At 41.0% G+C, this 19,300-nt stretch overlaps 1 protein-coding gene and 1 pseudogene across 1 annotated transcript in view; both read left to right on the top strand.

Moving 5' to 3' along the window:
• The window catches only part of TNFSF10 (TNF superfamily member 10), a 37,948-nt gene extending 18,972 nt beyond the window's left edge, over window positions 1–18,976 (top strand). Inside the window, exons 4-7 of the mRNA XM_024563595.4 lie at window positions 4,973–5,110; window positions 7,788–7,830; window positions 13,764–13,865; window positions 15,484–18,976. Coding sequence (XP_024419363.4) covers window positions 4,973–5,110; window positions 7,788–7,830; window positions 13,764–13,865; window positions 15,484–15,923 — 723 coding nt within the window. The 3' untranslated portion in view covers window positions 15,924–18,976. The remainder of the gene's footprint in view (window positions 1–4,972; window positions 5,111–7,787; window positions 7,831–13,763; window positions 13,866–15,483) is intronic.
• LOC112307521 (tubulin alpha-1A chain-like) lies at window positions 16,269–18,976 on the top strand (annotated as a pseudogene).
• Window positions 18,977–19,300: the final 324 nt, after the last annotated feature.

The raw sequence follows: 19,300 nt of genomic DNA, 5'->3' as shown, positions 1-19,300 counted from the left end.
AATTAGTAGGTGAAAAGGCTTCACACAGACAAGTCAGGCTTCCAAAAGTTAAGAGGTAGAATAATACATGTTGAGTTGAAATCAGAACTGAGCCTTGGTTTCTCTTCTTTCCTCTAACACATGGAGTGGAGACAGCTCAGACCTTTGAAATATGTTTTGGTTTTAGGTGTGTGGTGTTTGTGCGTTGACCATAGTGAGAATATAAAGGACTAGCATTCTGCCTGTTCCTCCCTGGCCACAGGCATGCAATGGGTAAAGTCTGTAACATAGTGGCTATCAGCTGAACTCACATTTTACTGTTCCTCATAAAATAATTGAAAATAAAACTACCATTCTATGCCTATGGAACGTCCAGGTATGAATCCACCTACACCTGAAGGGGAAAAAAAATAGTGCCATTTTAATTTGTGTATTTGTTAACTATATAAAACTTCTGGAACTATGAATGCAAAATTTTTAAAAGTAAACCAGCTCCACCTTTTGGCTTCTCATATATATTTTGACTAATCTATTGAGAACTGTAAGCTGGAAGGAACTTTGAACACCCCTCATTTTATAGATGAGGAAACTAGAAACCCCAGAGAAATTACTTACTGAAACTAAGACAGGGCTTTGGAAGCAGAGCTGGAGCCAAGCCTTTGGGCACCTGGGCTCATCCCTCCACAGCAGGGCGTCCTCAGGGTTATCGTATTTGCACCATGGAATGCACAGTGCCCTGCTACATTATGATAAGGCAACATCAAATCTGCCAGCTGGCCAGAAAATGCAAGACTAAAGGTCTCAGAAAAATATAAATTGCACAGAAGCCATAGTGGGCTTATCTGTTATGGAAATGTGGTTTGTATACACCGTGGAGTATAAATTTGGTTATTTCAATGGGTTGGAAATGAATGAGGTAGAACCTTGTTTGATTTCTAGCTAATTATGAAAATGATGGCTGCCATGAGATGACCAGGAAAGTCAGTTTTATCCGAAGGCACATTTAGAACAGCCTGTATACTTGTAAGAAGAAAAAAAATGTAACTATCATCATGTCTTCAGTTCCAAGTTTGTGTAAGAAGCGGGGGGACTGCTGTGTTTATCTGCTGGGAGCCAGCATGTCTAACCTTTGTTAGTTTTGCGGCATAAACAGGGTGAACCTGTCTCTCTGTACACAAATGGGTCCCTCAATTTGCTTACATTACAAGTTGGTCTAATTTTCAAACTAAATTAACTGGTTCTTTATCGAGTTGACTCATGAAATTTTCTGTATATGATCAAGATTTTTTGAATTCAACTATAAAAGTGGAAATTTCAAATAAAGCTTAACATCTCCCTACTTGTACATTTTTCTTGATTGCATAGTATGTATGTATACATATACACAGACATGCAGAAAAGTTCATTGAGAGTGCCAGAAAGGGAGGAGAATTAACAGATACTAAGCAAATACTATGTTCTAGATAGAAGCCTTGCAAAGTACTACCCTACTTCACCCTTATAACAAATCATATGAAGGAAACATAATGACCTCATTTTATAGGTAAACAGAGGCTCAGGGAAATGATTTGTCCAAAACTACAAAGTAATTTAGAAAAAGTAAAGCCCTCTTTTGAACCCAGGCCTTAAACTGGTGCTCAATGAGCGGTAGCCTTGCAGTTAGTAGTGAGTGGTCTCATGAAGTTGACGCCCTCTTCCTGAGGAGACTTTGCAAGGGAAAATGAATCCGAATCTCCCTGGGTATCTGTGTAGAGTTTGGAAAAGCACATTCAACATGTGGCAATTTTTAAAATAGTTCACAGTGTAGGTTTTAGCTCATGAAAATTTGCAGGATTATAGGGAGTGGGAGTCAAGCAGGCCTGAATAACATTGGATTGGACCTTCACAACTACAATGGTAGACCAGCAAGCATGAACAATAAATATGGACTCAGCCTGCAAAGTTTCTGTCTCTCTGGGAAAGTTTTATGACAATGGGACTGCCTATCACTGTGGCATCGTGGATAGGGAGGAAAAAGGAGAAGGGGCCCCTTCTCCAGCAATCTCCATAAATGATCCTGTATGCTATTTGTGGTTTACAAAAAATGATTGTCAGAGACCAATGCCTGGGCAGCAGAGAGGGTCATACTCTCACCTCAAAGTCTCTGAGCCAGCTGGCCAAGGAGTCCACCCTTCTGACATCAAGCCCTGCCGAGGACTGAGTGGTCCTGGCCTAGACAATGGCACCAATGGCAGTTGTAGAAATCCACTTCACAGAACCAGGGGCTCTGGAACAGAAGAGCAGGCACCCAGTGCAAAAGCTGTTTGTCCTTCCTGAGCGTGCAAATGAAAATACCGCACACACCCTCCTGGCCCCAACATGCAGGAGTAGCTAGTGACAGAAAAGCCCCGGCCGGGGAGGTACAGCAATAACCATACTTTGAGGTGGAAAGGAAGAGGTGAGAAAGATAATCACATTAGTAATCATTACTCATTTTTGAAATAACCCAGAATTCTTCTTCCCCATCTGTCTAGTTAACAACATTGGGCAAGGTCTGTAGAAGAAATTACCAAAAATGACAATGCAAGGAACACACAGGGATGGGGAGTATAGTTGGGGTTTTCTTTCCGGATTTCTATTATTCAGAAATCAATATTTATGCATAAAAATGTCTAGAAGAAGAACCACCAGTGTTGATAATTGTGATCGCTAGATGGTAGGATTATGGGTAAGATTTTTTTCCTTTTTATTTGTCTATATTTTATACATTTTCTACAGTGGATGTCATAAAAATATCTATGCTACCCATTTTCATATAGATTTAAGGAACATGACTTTTTACATAGTCTTAAGAGAAAACAGCAATACACAAAATTGCCCCCACACAGTCAGATCTCAACCCTGTACACAAGAGAGACCATCCAAAATTTAACTAGGAGGTGAGATCAGGTTATTTTAGCGGGGTTTTGCTTGTTTGTTTTGCTTTTAGAAAAGTGCTTTTTACTTTTCTCTATTTTCTAGGTTGCCTGTGTATCCTCAATGTTTCTAGGCTTCACTGAATTTGAGGTAGCAATAGAGTCACATTAGCTTGTCGACCTCCCTCCCGTGTAAACCTGGGACATACTCAATTTTCCGGGTTCTCCCTTCCACACAGAAAGTTTCTGAAAAATTCCCAGAGGATATCCAGAGTCACTAAGCAGCAATTGACCCCTGCTCCAAACCCACCCCTCTCGAATTCTGCTTCCTTTCACGGTAACAGTACATCCTGACCCCAAGCAGCTCTCCACTCAGCCTTTTCCTGCCCTTCACCCTAGCCTCTCATGCTTGACAGCTTCCCTCTGCTGTGAAGTAGGAGGTCAACTTGCTCTCTCCCTTCTGTGTCACATATGTCTTTTTGCACAATGAGTTATAGAAGACCGCAGCCTGTTTGTTTAGTTTCCTCAGACCAGTGCCTGGCCAAGCTACACTCATACTGAATAGGCTGGGGTAGAGCCAGATAATGTCGTTCTTCCTGGAACCACCCTGAATCCAAATTTCCTCCCTGATCCACTGCCCTGTGCCCCCCCGCCCCACCCTGTGCTGTGCTAGGCAAGTTCTCATATTTTTAAAGCATACACAATTAAGTTTCTCTTTTGGGAAGGCTTTTCAGTTCCCACATCAATTCCAGATGTCAATAGATGCCTAAAACAGAAGACTCTGGGTGAGCAGGGGCAAGGAAACCCTCTCTAACCCCATTGCTAGTCATGTCTCAACTCAGGTGGCCCCAGCTGTCACCTTCACTACATTGGACAGGAGAATGCTTTACTCTGGTAATTAAATAAAGGAAGAAAGAAAATAAACATTTAAAAGTAAATGAATATCTTCCTCCAGAGTGTGTGAAAGGAATTAATTAACTCAGGTTTATATTTTTGCACTTGAGTGACCTTGATCCAATGTCCATGGGGTGCTTGGTTGAGTACAGAACCGCATAGCTCTGGCTGGGACCTCCTGCAAGCAGTTATTGGGATTTGAAATGATACCATCTCTCCATAGGAAGGCCAGTCGAGTAAGTTTGTACAAGGAAATAACATCTCCTTAATTTCAATGGCTAAAATGGAAATGAAATTAAAATAATAATTCTGACCTTGAGTGAACTTCCTGTTTTTCTTTGTAAGATTAAACAGTAATCAGGCTGAAGTGCTCTGGGTGGTTAGGGAAGTATGTGAGAGTGTCTCCGTGTGCTCACATGCATGTGTGTGTGTGGAGGGGGGCGTGTGGGGGGCATGTGTGTTTGATATCAAGCAAGGACTTTGTTGACAACAATGATCTGGCCATTATAAATGTTTATTCCCAAGCAGGATGAGGGAGCAAAACTTCAAATGGTGTTTCAAATCTCTGCAGGTAAATAAATCCCTAGTTAGTGTGGGTACTTCATGGGGCGGTACGCAGATTTTTAGTGGCGACGTGATCCAGACACTGCCGTCCAGGAGGAGTAGAAATCGCAATAACTAGTCTACTCAGAGAGCCGAAGTTCAGGTTGAGTAACAGAACACCACCTGCTCCCCGGACTGCTTGGCTGATTTTTCATTTAGAATCCTTACGTTTTAACAGACCTCACTGCCTACTTTGTATTTAGATGAGTTTCCATCTTTACGATGGGATCCACACTATGTTAGACCTGGAAGGGACCTCCACGATCACCACGGTGAACCAGCTCAAAACTCAAATGAAGAGCAGACGCAGAAGACAAGCAGCTTTTTGTTGAGGGACACACTGCTGATTAATGGCAGGGGCAGTCAAGGTCCTTGTGACCCAGGATGCCTGGCCCACACTTGTAACATTTCCACCATATCCAACTGCTTACTTTTAGTTAAAGGGCAAAGCACAGCCTGCCTGCTTTAATTTTAAGCCATCAGCATATCCAGGGCGCCAAGATGACTGAATGTTTCATCGGTTTGTGTAGTTTTAACTTCTAAATGGATAAGTACAAAAAGCACTTGTGTGTGATATTGTGTGATGTTCCATCTCACCCTAGGTGCAGGAGAAGTTGTCCAAAAGCAACATTGCTTGCTTATTAATGGAAGATGATGGTTCCTGGGACCCCTATGATGACGAGAGTATCAACAGCCCCTGCTGGCATGTAAAGTGGCAACTGCATCAGTTAGTGAGGAAGGTAGGTGAACTCTCAGGTAACTTCACCAGCCAGCACACAAGGTCAGAGCAGAAGAAATATTTAAGATCATCATGTCTAGACTACTCATTTTGCAACAAGAGAAACTGAGGTCCAGAGTGTTTAAGTGATTTTTCCCCAAATTCAGAGAACTAGAAAAAAGTGGAACAGCCCCAAACAGCGAGCGGGTCCTAGTTGACTCCTGGTCTAGAGTTCATGCCTCTGCTCTAAACAGCCTCCCCATCTAGTCTAACTTTTGTATCTGACATTGTGGAAACTGAGGCCCAGGCAGAGCTATATGCTCAAGGTCACACAACAATGAAGGATGTGTGTGATTTTTTTCTATTCAGAAGACAAAAGAGGCCAAATAATGGTGTTCTATATTTTTCCCAGATGTTGATCTCTGAAAATATATATTTACTTTTATGCACATAGAGATGAAGAAAGAGGAAAGGAAGAGGGGAGGAAGAGATACTGAGAAACTGAAGGTGATGACATCTCAATGTGTAGTTATTAAATGACAAAGTACAGTATTATCTGTTTATGAGAGTTGCTTAAATGGGATCTCTAGCAGAAACATTATGTTAGCTAACAGTTTATTTCTCTAAATATGATTACATAATAATTTTCAGCAATGTGACATGTCAAATTAAGTTTCTTCTCTATAGCTCTTCCTTCTTTATAAGATGGTATTTAGTAATACTTACCTTCTGCCTACTCAGAAAAGTCAGTGAGAACACAGATATGAAAATACTCTGTAAAGTAGAAAGTCCCATTGTTGATTTTTAAAAAATACCGGGACATTCCTGGAACAGGAAGAGGATGTGTTTTAATGACATGATTGCGAGTCCATTGTTTGGTACTCAGTTTGGCTTTTCATAGAATCAGCGTTTTATTGGTGCTTTGGGATCAGCCTTACAAACCTAAACAGTCCTCACTATAGAGCCCAGATATCAGCTATGATGCTATTTCTACAAGAAATGAAATTAGACTTCCACCTGGGAGTCCTGGAACTACCTGGGCTCTGTGGCCTCCTTGGAAGTGTGGCCCGATGCGCACACGCTGTCCTGAAGCCGCTGTGACTTCATCACCCCAAGTGACAAGGCCCAGGGCAGGGGAAGGGTCCTGAGGAACCTAGGAATGGGACTCCACAGACCCTGGGGTTAAGGGGGTGGCAAGCCCACAGCTTTGGGGACTGAGACAGGAAGGGGGACCTAGATGCTGGAGCTGGGAGTGGGGAGATAAGAGTAGTGGGGATGGATTTATGTATCACTTTCCTGCTATTCTCCCTCTCCCTCCCATTCTCACATCCTGCCACTGACTATAACAGAGAAACCAGGAGAGGACCCAGAGGGGTGGGTGAGAGTGTAGGGGCTAAGGACTTCCCCTTTTTTTCCAGGCACCATTAACTAAATAGGCTATTTCCTATAAACATCCTATAACTGTTACATATGCTATCTCCTTTAATTTTCACAAAGCTCTGTGAGAATGAAATCATCATCTTCCTCTTCTTCTTTTTTAAAAGTAGATGAAGAAGTTAATGTTTATATCAGTTAAGTGACTTGAGGAGTTTCCCAAGCTAGTAATTGACAGATTTGAATCTAGGCCATCTGACCATACTGTAATTTTTATTGTATGCTGTCTCCTACATTGTGGGAATTACCCTTCTCTCCTTTCTGCTGCTCCTCCTTCTCCTTCCTTTCTGTCCTGAAGTAAGAGAGAGAGAGAGAGAGAGAATATGCTGAGGCCACCTGTTGTTTTCCCTTCTCATACACCAATGCCCACTAGACTAGTAGTCCCCCCATTATGTGGAGTCAGGCTTGACACAGATGGAGAAGCAGAGAGTTTCGGATTTGAGATGGGAGTACAGAGGAGGGTAGTTTCGGGTAGCTGCAAAATTAACAACAGTGATAGGAAAGGAGGGCAGTGATGAACAAAATCCCCAGGGGTGACAGAATGGAATGGGGGGGAATTTAGAAGCTATGGATGAGCCAAGAGAGGATCTGCTTAATTAATAGAAAGTCTCAGTTTTTAGTCTTTCTTACTGGGTTTTACCACTGGTTAATACAAAGAGGGTAATACTAGATTTTTAGTAAAGGTATGGGAACTTAGTAAAATATCTTTAAGAATACCTCAGCCACAATCTCAGAAATGAGAGAATGACATGTATGACCAGGTTACACTTCACCTTGAGCTGTGTATGTCTCTGGGCATCAAGAGAGAGGAGATGTGCCTTATGTTATGAGACTTGGGTCTGTCCAATAATTTAAAGCTCCTGGGCTCTATTACACAGACCACTCATGCACACACACACACACACACAAACTCCCCACACAGAGACCACGAGGTGTGTGCCACAAGGAGGTCTGGCAAAGATTAGGCTGACCTAACTTAGCAGATGGCTCCTTACTTCTATGTTGCTCCAGGTGTGGACTTTCAAAGGCATCATCCAGAAACAGAACTTTCCCAGACAGAGGACCCTTCCTGATCAGCATGTGAGGATGGCTGCCTCAGTGTTCACCCCAGGTCTACCCAGCTCACAGTCTATGCTTGAACAACTTAAATCTTCCTAGGTTGATACCTTACATAGAAATCTGTCAGACATTAGGGCCATAGACATTCTATAGTCAGTTTAAAATTTTTAGGGAAATTAACAACTTTTATTCAATACTATTTGCAGATGATTTTGAGAACCTATGAGGAAACCATTTCTACAGTTCCAGGTAGTATTTTTTTTTTATTGTTGTTATTTTAACTTTCTACTATCAACTTCATGGCAGGGTGAATGGCCCTCTACCCTCTTTCACGCTGCCCCCATCCACACATCCTGCCTCTGACCCGCTGCTCGGTGTTGCAAGCTACTTGATTCTATTTCCTTTTTTGCATTGGTAGCTAGAAAGCTCAGAACCAAATCTGCAGCCCACTTATGGACACAACTTTATTTCAGCTGAATCTTATTTTTCCAACATGGATTTTCCGTTCACCTCAACTTCTTCAATCATTCTTTTTTACCTTCTAATGTATTGTACATAAGCCATCTAAATGCTTTCTAGAACACGTCCGGAAGTAAGAAAAATAAGGACCCCCAAATTATCCATCTTCTCAGCTTCTGACCACCACAGGTCTGCCTTTCTTTATGCAGCCACCCATTGCTCCCTCTTCCCTTTCCCAAGAATCTGCCTAACACCCACAGTTCTCATCCTGTGGGTGGTCCCCATGCCACAGCCATATTCCTGGTCGTGACCCATACCTCCAACAGTGCCGTTGCCCAGGCTGGCTTCTTGGGTCTCCATCTGGCTTCTTGCATTCTTAGCTTTTTACAAAAGTGGCACCTTCTCATCCTCCTTCCTCATCACCTAAATGTCAGGTCTTCCCTGGCCATCTAAGTTCCTCTCTACCTTATTTCTATTACATTTACCTTGTTCATTTCCTTTCATTTTTATATCTTTTAAAAAATCTGTGTGTTGTCTGATTCCTTAGTAGATTAGAAAGCCAAAAAGATAGAAAACGTGTCAGTTTCTCTCACTTCTCTATACCAAGCACCTAACCCTGAGCCTCCAACCTTAGACCCCCCACCCTTATCTGTACCATCTTCTGCATCTTTTCATTTTTTTTTTAAGATTTCATTTACTTATTTTTAGACAGAGGGGAAGGAAAGGAGAAAGAGAGGGAGAGAAACATCAATGTGTGGTTTCCTCTCACGCACCCACTACTGGGAACCTGGCCCTGAACGCAGGCATTTACCCTGACTGGGAATTGAACCAGCGACCATTTGGTTTGCAGGCCAGCGCTCTATCTACTGAGCCACACCAGCCAGGGCTAGTATTTTGATTGAGATGCAATTCACATAATATACAATTAACCACTTAAAGACCACAATTCAGTGGCATTCATTTACAATGGTGTGCTAATACCATCTCTGTCCCTCTACATAGAAGGTTGTTAATATCTATTTTGTATTTAATAAATACATAAATAAAATCACATAATTAAATTTACTACTTCTTTGCATTTGGCTCACTATAGCTCCAGTTTCCCATACTAATGGTCATCTAGGCCTGAGTGCATATACTGGAGACTTACAGTCCTGGGGCACACCAACATGGCAGAGAGGACCAGACCTTGTCCCAGGGTCTAAGCATCTTTTCTGATCATTTCCCTGAAGGCAAAAGTGGTGAGAGTATTGAACACTCCACCTCTTCTGATGAGGTACCCCAGACGCATGGTCTATAGTAGATGCATATATTATGTTCAGTGTTGGAAGAAAAATAACCTTTTTTACTCATCAAGGAGTACAAATCATGTGCTTCTCAACCTACTGAAATGTATCTATAACACCCAAATGTACATATTTGGAAGTTTCTTTTCTCAGGGTGTTTGCTATAGATAGCTGGACATTTCCTCTTTTTAGAATTTGCTGAACTTCTGGTCCAGATGAAGGCATAGGTAGATACACTTTGCCCCCTCTTACAACCAAAAGAAGGACAAGAACAAATTTAAAAACAAAAAGTAACCAGAACTGCCAGAAAATTGAAGTGTATGGAAGTCTGACAACCAAAGAATTCAAGAAGAAACATTCATCCAGACTGGTAGGAGGGGCAGAGATAGGCAGCTGGGCAGACAGGACACACAGCAAGATGGTGGCTGGCAGACCAGGCAAGGCAGCAGCTGGCTGAGCTGACGGTCCCACATTTGCGTGCAGATAAACTGGGAGGAACAACTGGGGAGTGAGACAGACCATGCAACCCATGGTTCCAGTGCAGGGAAAGAAAGCCTCAAAACCTCTGACTGAAAAAATCTGTGGGGGTTGAGGAAACAGGAGAAACTCCCAGACTCACAGGAGATTTCCTCAGAGAGACCCACATACGCAACACCACCCACCTGGGAATCAGTACCAGAAGGGCCCAATTTGCTTGTGGGTAGTGGAGGAAATGACTGAAAGTCCATTGAGAGCTCAGCAAGTGGCAATGTTCCCTCTCAGACCCCTCCCACACATACAGCACCACAACGAAGTGACAGGACTTGCTCAGCCCTGGTGAACACCTAAGGCTCCACCCCTTACTACATAACAGGCATGCCAAGATAAAAAAATATATATATGGCTCAAGTGAAAGAACAGATCAAAGCTCCAGAAAAAATACAACTAAGTGATGAAGAGATAGCCAACCTATCAGATACACAGTTCAAAACACTGGTAATCAGGATGCTCACAGAAATGGTTGAGTACAGATGCAAAATAGAGGAAGAAGTAAAGGCTATGCAAAGTGAAATAAAAGAAAATGTACAGGAAACCAACATTGAAGGGAAAGAAACCAGGACTCAAATCAATGGTTTGAAGCAGAAGGAAGAAATAAACATTCAACCAGAACGGAATGAAGAAACAAGAATTCAAAAAAATGAGGAGAGGCTTAGGAACCTCTGGGACAACTTTAAACATTCCAATATCTGAATCATAAGAGTGCCAGAAGGAGAAGAGGAAGAACAAGAAATTGGAAACTTATTTGAACAAATAATGAAGGAGAACTTCCCCAGTCTGGCAAAGGAAATAGACTTCCAGGAAATCCAGGAAGCTCAGACAGTCCCAAAGAAGTTGGACCCAAAGAAGCACACACCAAGGCACATCATAATCAAGTTACCCAAGATTAAAGATAAAGAGAGAATCTTCAAACCAGCAGGGGAAAAGCAGACAGTTACCTACAAAGGAGTTCCCATAAGATTATCAACTGATTTCTCAAAAGAAACCTTGTAGGAAAAAAGGGTCTGGCAAAAAGTATTCGAAGTCATGAAAGGAAAGGACCTACATCCAAGATTACTCTATCCAGCAAAGCTATCATTTAGAATGGAAGGGCAAATAAAGTGCTTCCCAGATAAGATCAAGTTAAAGGAGTTCATGATCACCATGCCCTTATTTTATGAAACGTTAAAGGGACTTACTTATCTAAGAAAAGAAGATAAAAAATATGAACAGTAAAATGACAACAAACTCACAACTATCAACAATCAAACCTAAAAAAAAACCAAACTAAGCAAACAACTAGAACAGGAACAGATTCACAGAAATGGAGATCACATGGAGGGTTTTCAGAGGGGAGGGAGCAGGAGGAGCATGGGGGAAAAGGTACAGGGGAATAAGAAGCATAATTGGTAGGCACAAAAGAGACAGGGAAGAGGTTAAGAACTGTATGGGAAATGGAGAAGCCAAAAAACTTATATGTATGACCCATGGATATGAACTAAGAGTGGGGAATGCTGGGTGGCAGGGGGAGGTTACAGGGCAGAGGGGAATAAAGTGGAGAAAAAAAAAGGGACAACTGTAGTAACATAATCAATAAAATAATTAAAAAATAGAAATATTGTGTGAAAAAAATAAAAATAAATAAACTCTTACAATTTTAATCATAAAAAAAACAGACTTGGAAGGGCAGATAAAGTGCTTCCCAGATAAGGTAAAGTAGTTCATTATCACCAAGCCCTTATTATATGAGATGTTAAAGGGACTTATTTAAGAAAAAGAAAAGGATCAAAACTAAGAACATTAAAATGACAACAAACTCACAATCATCAACAACTGAATCTAAAAAATCAAAACAAAACAAAACACAACAAAAATTTGCTTTCAAATCTTGGCTTTCCCATATCCTTGCAGTGACTTCTAATGCAAGATATTTATAATTGGATTTTGTTATTGAATACTTAAAAACAAAGTGCTAAGTTCTAGGGGCAGGCAGGGCATTATGAATTATTTAACAATGGAGGTTATGAGTAAATGGACAGACACATCAACCTTGACAGCTGAGCACCTTGAGAATAATATGTAATTGACTATGCATCCTCATGCCATGTTTGGTCTTCAGCACCATATATGTGTCCACCCATCCTGAATAATAACAATTAATACAAAATTAGAAGAAGTGAGAAGTGATTCTCATTTCCCATTCATTTTTCCCCTAGGGAATTTTATTACCTCTTCTTAGTTCCTTCTTTCCAATACTAGCCTGGGTTAAGGCTTCCTGTTCTCAGTTCTGCAGTCATGGTCTGGTGACTTGCCATTCTTCAGTCCTCTCACCTTCTGTCCGTCAAATCTTATTCTGAGAGAGAGATAAACCTAAAGCACAAAACATACCTTTTTGCTTCCCAGATCAAAACCTGTCAGAGTCTTCCCACACCTTCTAAAACCCAAGTCTCTTAGCCTAGCATTCAAATCCTTTATACTTTGGCTCATCATTCACACCTGAAACTGAACTGCTCTCCTGCCTGAGTTCCAGGAATGCTTTGCTTTGGGCCTATCCTCGCTGGCCCAACGGCTGCTCATCCTCAGCCTGTTAAGATAATTATCCTTGCACCTCAAACACTTTCTTGCACTTGTTTGTTTACAATTCTTTTGTCCTGTGCCTGGAAGAGTGCCTGTCTTGGTTGTGATGGGCACTTTGGTTTGTTGGAGTAAGGGAATAAAAAGGTTTTAGCACAAATCGTCCCTTGGCCTCAGCTTTCAAATAAATAGGAATCTTTACCTCCTCTCAAGAGATATCCCCCTTTCTTTCCAATAGAAGACTCCATTTTCTAGTTCATATCTTCCCTAAAAGACTGTTTAAGTCTCCTGTGGGCTCAGTCAGTGTAATAAGTGATTGATCTTTGCTGCCCCTGTAGGATGGAGTGCAGTGCCTTGCTCCTGACAAAATTTGCTTGATAAAAGAATGTAATTTATTTGAAAAACCAATGTAAACACATTTGGGAAGTTTGAGCGGAGTTTTTGAAAGAGTAGTTCATTGAATCTGTATTTTATAAGGCTGCTCCAAAGTACTTCAATGGTGGTCAATAAGTTATTTGTTTGTTATGATCTAGTGAACTTAGCAGTTTATATGCTCATGTATAATCATGAACAGTATGTCAATTCACATTCCTTTTGGAAGTTGGGGAGGGAATGACTGTTGGATACCAGCTTGTAGCACATATGGACAATTGCTATCACTGCTACTCTTTTAGAATCACTAGTAGCTGGCAAAGAGGAAAAAACAGAGATTATGAAATTGGTATATATAACTGAATGTAGAAATTTACCAATACCTGGTTATGTGTGTACTTTATTCATTTATTTTTAGAGAGAGGGGAAGGCAGGGAGAAAGAGAGGGAGAGAAACATTGATGTGAGAAAGAAGCATCAGTTGTTGCCTCTCTTATGCACCTGGGGACGGAACCTGAAACCCAGGCATGTGCCCTGACCAGGAATTGCATTAGCAGCCATCTGCTTTGTGGAACGATGCTCCAACCAACTGAGCCACACCAGCCAGGGCTATCTGAGCACTTCAATGACTCAGCAAGATTATTGCAGGTCCACAGATTTTAGTTTGTTTGGGTATTTTTGGAAAAGGGCCATAATCTTCACTTTGTCATATTCACCATAATTACTTCTGAGACGCTGATAAATTATAACCCAAATTACTGCTTATTCTTCCCATCAAAGTACTTTACAAATTAAACATAGTTGAAGTAGACTGATCATCATACTAAAATGTAGGCTGTTTTTTATGAAATCATACAATCAACGTGGGAAGCCCCGAGAGCTCACAGCGTCTGATTGATGGCAGCTGTAGACACCGATGTGATGTTTGAGAGGTAGTTGGACACGTGCTGATGATTCTTTGTCGTTTCTCTTTTAGGAAGTCAACAAAATAGTCCTCAGCTAGTAAGAAGAGAACTTCAGAGAGCAGCAGCTCACATAACGGGGAACAAACAGAGAAGAAACACACCCCTAGTGCCAAGTAAGAGAAACAACTAATATATGGTTAAAGAGAGGCAATGGATGAATTTGTTCCAAAGAACTTATTCTTTTCACTCGCACCTGAAACGTGTAGATAGCTATCTACAAAACGCACAGCAGTGATCAGGTCTCACACTGACTTTTCAGAAGCAAGATTAAAGTCAAACGGCTCAATTACTGCCCTGACATAACTGGCCTCCGGAAAATTACAAAGTGGGAAAACTTGGCCTTTGAGTTTCCCATCTCTCCATTTTTGCTTTTTTGCTTCTTCTTTAATTTTTCTTCCTCATTTTCATCAAACCTTCTCCCTCTTCAAAGTTCTAAATCAGTCATTAGTCACTGAGCACTCCTTGTGACATTTATTTAGGTTGAACTGCAAGCAGTTGTCAATACTTGACTAGTTTTTCCTTACAGAAACATCGGCATCATACAGTTTAACCAAACACGTTAAACCCGCTGCCTGACTGCGGAGCAGGTGTCCATCGAGTGCTGTAGTTAAGCGTGTGGGTCTTACAGTCTGCACACCCCACTGGAATCCCAGCTCCTCCTTCCTACACATGTGTTTTGAGCAAATTACTTAACCTAATCAAGCTTCAGTTTCTTAAACAAAATAGAGAGAATCTTTAACACATAAAATAGTAAAGATTAACACATGTGAAATGCTTGGTGTATTTTAGGTACTCACTAAATGGTCACTTTAGTTATTGTGAAAGGTTTTGTCCCAAGTTAAAGAAATTTCAGTCATCAGCTAATGGGTGTTTTGGGGGGCTGGTTGTTTTGAATTTTTCTAGGCATTTGCCTTCCTGATATTCCTGAACTCATGTTTTATAAATAATTAACAAGTTCTGCTTATGAGTGAGATCATTATTGCGATGTTACTGTTCACTACTTATCAACAAATATGATAGTTGTTTTAAACTCTTGAAAAACTAAATTTTGTTTCAGTCATGGAGATGAGCCCAAAGTTTAAAGGAATATCATATTTTGTAGGGCCCTTTTTTATTCAGTCTCTAGGACTTAAAGATCCAAGGATCTGAAGATCTTTAAATCAGAAATATCTTTGCCAAAACTTGTGCTCTGTCTTACTGTGGACTAGAGATGCCTTCTGCTTGGATGGTGCCTTTGGCTGCTGAGAAAGACCAAGGAGGGAATCCAAAAATATCCAAAGAAATAGCAAGAAGTTCTGAGCTCTAGGCTTAAGGAAGTAGATATGTTCCTTTTGGTTTCTTTATATGCTCTTCATTTGAGCTCACAGCGCAGGAAGGGAGGCAGGGGTTCAGGACAGAGGTTCTGCCCAGAAGTAACTCAGATTGCCACCTGAGTGGACCATATCTGCACTGCTACCCAGAGATAAGTGCAGTAGAGGTGGCGTAAGTGGCAAAGGAAGTAGAGAAAAACAAGGTACTCTCCCAACAGGCCACAGTAATTCAGAGACTTTCAGATTTCTATATGACCAGAATTTCAAATCCTTATAAGATTAGAGGAGCAAGAAGTTTTATATCTGATTGAAATCCTTTGCAATACCAACCAAAAAATAGGCTAGCAACAGCTATTATACATGCCTTGCTTTGCTACAAACTGCCTTTTGTTAAATTTTTTTCTCTTTAACCTTCCTCCAGACTCCAAGAATGAAAATGTTTTTGGCCATAAAATAACCTCCTGGGAGTCATCAAGAAAAGGACATTCATTCTTGAATCATATGCACCTGAGGAGTGGAGAGCTAGTTATCCAACAAACGGGGTTTTATTATATTTATTCCCAAACATACTTTCGATTTCAGGAACCTGAGGATGTTTCAACAGTAGGTAACAGAAGGAAAAACAAACAAATGGTACAATATATTTACAAATCCACAACGTACAATGACCCTATACTGCTGATGAAAAGTGCTAGAAATAGTTGTTGGTCTAAAGATTCAGAATATGGACTCTATTCCATCTATCAAGGTGGAATATTTGAACTTAAAGAAAATGACAAAATTTTTGTATCTGTAACTAATAAAGAATTGATGGACATGGACCAAGAAGCCAGTTTTTTCGGGGCCTTTTTAATTGGCTAGATGATCTGCAAAGAAAAAACAACAGTGCTTTCAAAGTGACCTTTCACTTCAGGATGATAATCCACCACATCTGACAAAGTAAGGCAGCCACTATGAAAAGACTCTTCAACACATGTGTTTTTAATATCTCTGAAAGGCTTATTACAAAAAAAGGTGAAATTGCTAAAAGACCTTTCAGTGTTCTACCTGATATCAGTTTGCTAACAGAAATCTAGAAGATCCTCAGTTTTCAAACATGTGTAGCAATTAACATCTGTCTTTATCATCTACTTTTGAGAAGATTCTAGAAGAAAGAGCAGTGATCTTAGGTTCTCTTATATCCATCACCTAAGAATTGTGCTGTAAGAAGCAACAACTTTCCTCTTCCTCCTCGCCGTCCACTCCCCCCATGGCAGCTGCAAAGCAACCGTGCATGAATGCTTCTCCATCCATGTCAGCCAAGCTGGTGTCCAGATCAGCAATGCCTGCTGAGGGCTCTACTGCCTAGAACATGGCATCCAGCCCGATGACCAGATGCCAAGTGACCATTGTGGGGTGGGAGGGAGATGAATCTTTAAATGCTGTCAGTGAGAGGCACTATCAAGCATGAGTCCAGGAGAGTGTTTGTAAACCTAGAACCCATTGTCACTGATGAAGCTCCAACTGGTACCTACCACCAGATATTCCACCTTGAGCAGCTCATCACAGGCAAGGAAGATACTCCCAGTAACTATGCCTGCAAGCACTACACCATTGGCAAGGAGATCATCGACCTCATCTTGTAACGAATTCAGAAACTGGCTGGCCAGGGCACAGTCTCCAAGGCTTCTTGGTTTCCCACAGCTTTGTTGGGGGAACCGGTTCTGGGTTCCCCTCCCTGCTGATAGAAAATCTCTCTCAATTATGGCAAGAAGTCCAAGCTGGAGTTCTCCATTACTCAGTCCCCCAGGCTTCCACAGCTGTAGTTGTACCCTACAATTTCATCCTTACCACCCACACCACCCTGCATTCACGGTTGACAATGAGGCCATCTATGACACCTGTCACAGAAACCTCGAGATTGAGTGTCCTACCTATACCAACCTGAATAGGTTAATAGGTCAAATTGTGTTCTACATCACTGCTTCCTGCAGTTTTGATGAAGCTCTGAATGCTTATCTGACCAAATTCCAGCCCATTTTGGTGCCCTATCCCCACATCCACTTCCCTCTGGCCACATATGCCCATCATCTCTGCTGAAAAAGCCTACCATGAACAACTTTCTGTAGCAGAGGTCGCCAATGTATGCTTTGAGCTGACCAACCAGAAGGCGGAAGGTACCGTGGTGATATGGTCCCCATCATGATATGATGCCAATGCTGCCCTCGCTACCATCAAGACAAAGTGCAGCATCCAGTTTGTGGGCTGGTGCCCCATTGGCTTCAAAGTTGATATTAATTACCAGCTTCCCACTGTGGTGCCTGGTGGAGACCTGGACAAAGTACAGCGAGCTGTGTGCATGCTGAGCAACACTTCAGCTATTGCTGAGGCCTGGGCTCGCTTGGATCACAAGTTTGGCTTGACGTATGCCAAGCATGCCTTTGTCCACTGGTACGTGGGTGAAGGCATGGAAGAAGGACAGTTTTCTGAGGCCCATGAGGACATGGCTGCTTTTGGAATGATATGAGGAGGTTGGTGTGGATTCTGCCAAAGAAGAGGGTGAGGAAGACTTGAGGTCTGATCAGTTCGTTTGAATGTAGCAGTGTATGCCGGTATACAATTACTGGTCTGCTTTACAACAGGACACTTTGTTACAGAACCAACCTGTTCATTTCCCTGAGGGGTTTGAGAAAAGTACTCCCTGTCTTAAATTTAAAAAAAAGAAAAAGAGTAATGATCTTAAACAGTATATCATATTGACAGCCTCCAGGTTGCTGTAAGGGACAACACTTGCAAAGCTGGAAGAGAGAGGGGCCCTGCTTAAAGGTCATGGTCTTGGGGGGCAATCCTCTGTCAACATGTGAAACGGGCAAAGGGAGTTTGCATTGCGCAGGACTTTGCAGGGGTTGTCTCCTACATCTGAATTTGGTGGAAATAAGAAAAGTCCACTCGAAATACGATCATTTTTAATGAAATTATGTTTGTGAATGGCTTATGCTACTGAAAGTCAAGCTCGCCAAAAGCACTCACGGTATTTCTGATAAAGGACTCGATAATGACTAACCAGCTAATCAAAACCCAGGGAATTTGGTTTCATGTGAGGAGGAGAGATGGGAAAGCAGAAATGACAAAGGTAAATCAGCAGAAAAGAGCCAAATAAAGACCCACCCTGCCTCATCCACTGCCCAATGTCAGTATCTAATACATGTCTGAGTAAGGTTGTAGCATTTATTTACCCCTTCCAGAAAAAGAGCAATTTGTTTTACCTTCCAAAATCACGACACAAAACATTTTATTTCACCATGTAATTTAAGTAGTTGGAGCAAAATTTAGTTGGAGTATTTGTCTAATCTCTTCTAAATGTTATTCCTAAACATAGCATAATATGTACTTTTTAAGTATATGCTCATATTTTCATTGAAATATGTCCTGATCAAACTGGCCTTTTTCAAAAAGGCTCATTTATACTTAAATTTACAACATGTTAGAGACACCTGGCACTTCTGATCTGCCTCACTCTATTTTTTCCATAACACTAATCAAATTCTTACATACAAACAAATTGACTTATTTGTATGATTTTAAAGCCTGTTTCACTATGCATGGGAACATTTAGTCCTGTTTACATGAATATCTGCTGTACATATATGTAAGTAAATGATTTGCTGAATGAATGAATAAATGAGTGAATGAGTGAATGAATGAATAAATGAATGAATAACTAATGACAAGGAAAGAACTGGAGAATTCCAAAAGTAATCTCAAATAGAGAAGACCTTTTAAACCAAAGTTTAAAACCCAAGGAAAAAAAGAATAAAGTGTTTTTCTTTGGGCTTTAATAACTTAGGGATCTAAGAACAAATTAACTTTTACTCTGTATTTTTATACCACATTTTTAAAATGTTACTTTTTAATAAAAACTGTTATATGTTGAAGTGTGTAGTTTTTGTCTATCTAGCACTCACATTTGTTTTATAGTACCAAGATTACTAAAAATAGGGAAAAGGACTTCTAATTTCTTTTATCTCTTTTATCTGACCTATCTTACAGAAGAGAGGAATTGCTCACTTTTTATTTAATATAATAAAGTATACCAGTCCTTTCCCTTATGGTTAATGCTTTTGTTATAGGTTGAATTTGCCCTCCAAAAAGATGAGTTGAACTCATACTCCCCATAAGGTGACCTTATTTGGAAACAGAGCTGTTGCAGAGGTGATTAGTCAAGATAAGGACATAGGGGAATAGGGCAGGCCCTTACT

Source organism: Desmodus rotundus, chromosome 2 (genome assembly GCF_022682495.2).
Source record: "Desmodus rotundus isolate HL8 chromosome 2, HLdesRot8A.1, whole genome shotgun sequence".
In the NCBI taxonomy this organism is placed as follows: domain Eukaryota; kingdom Metazoa; phylum Chordata; class Mammalia; order Chiroptera; family Phyllostomidae; genus Desmodus; species Desmodus rotundus.
The sequence above is the reverse complement of the archived record's forward strand: the minus strand, read 5'-3'. Positions and strand labels throughout refer to the sequence as shown.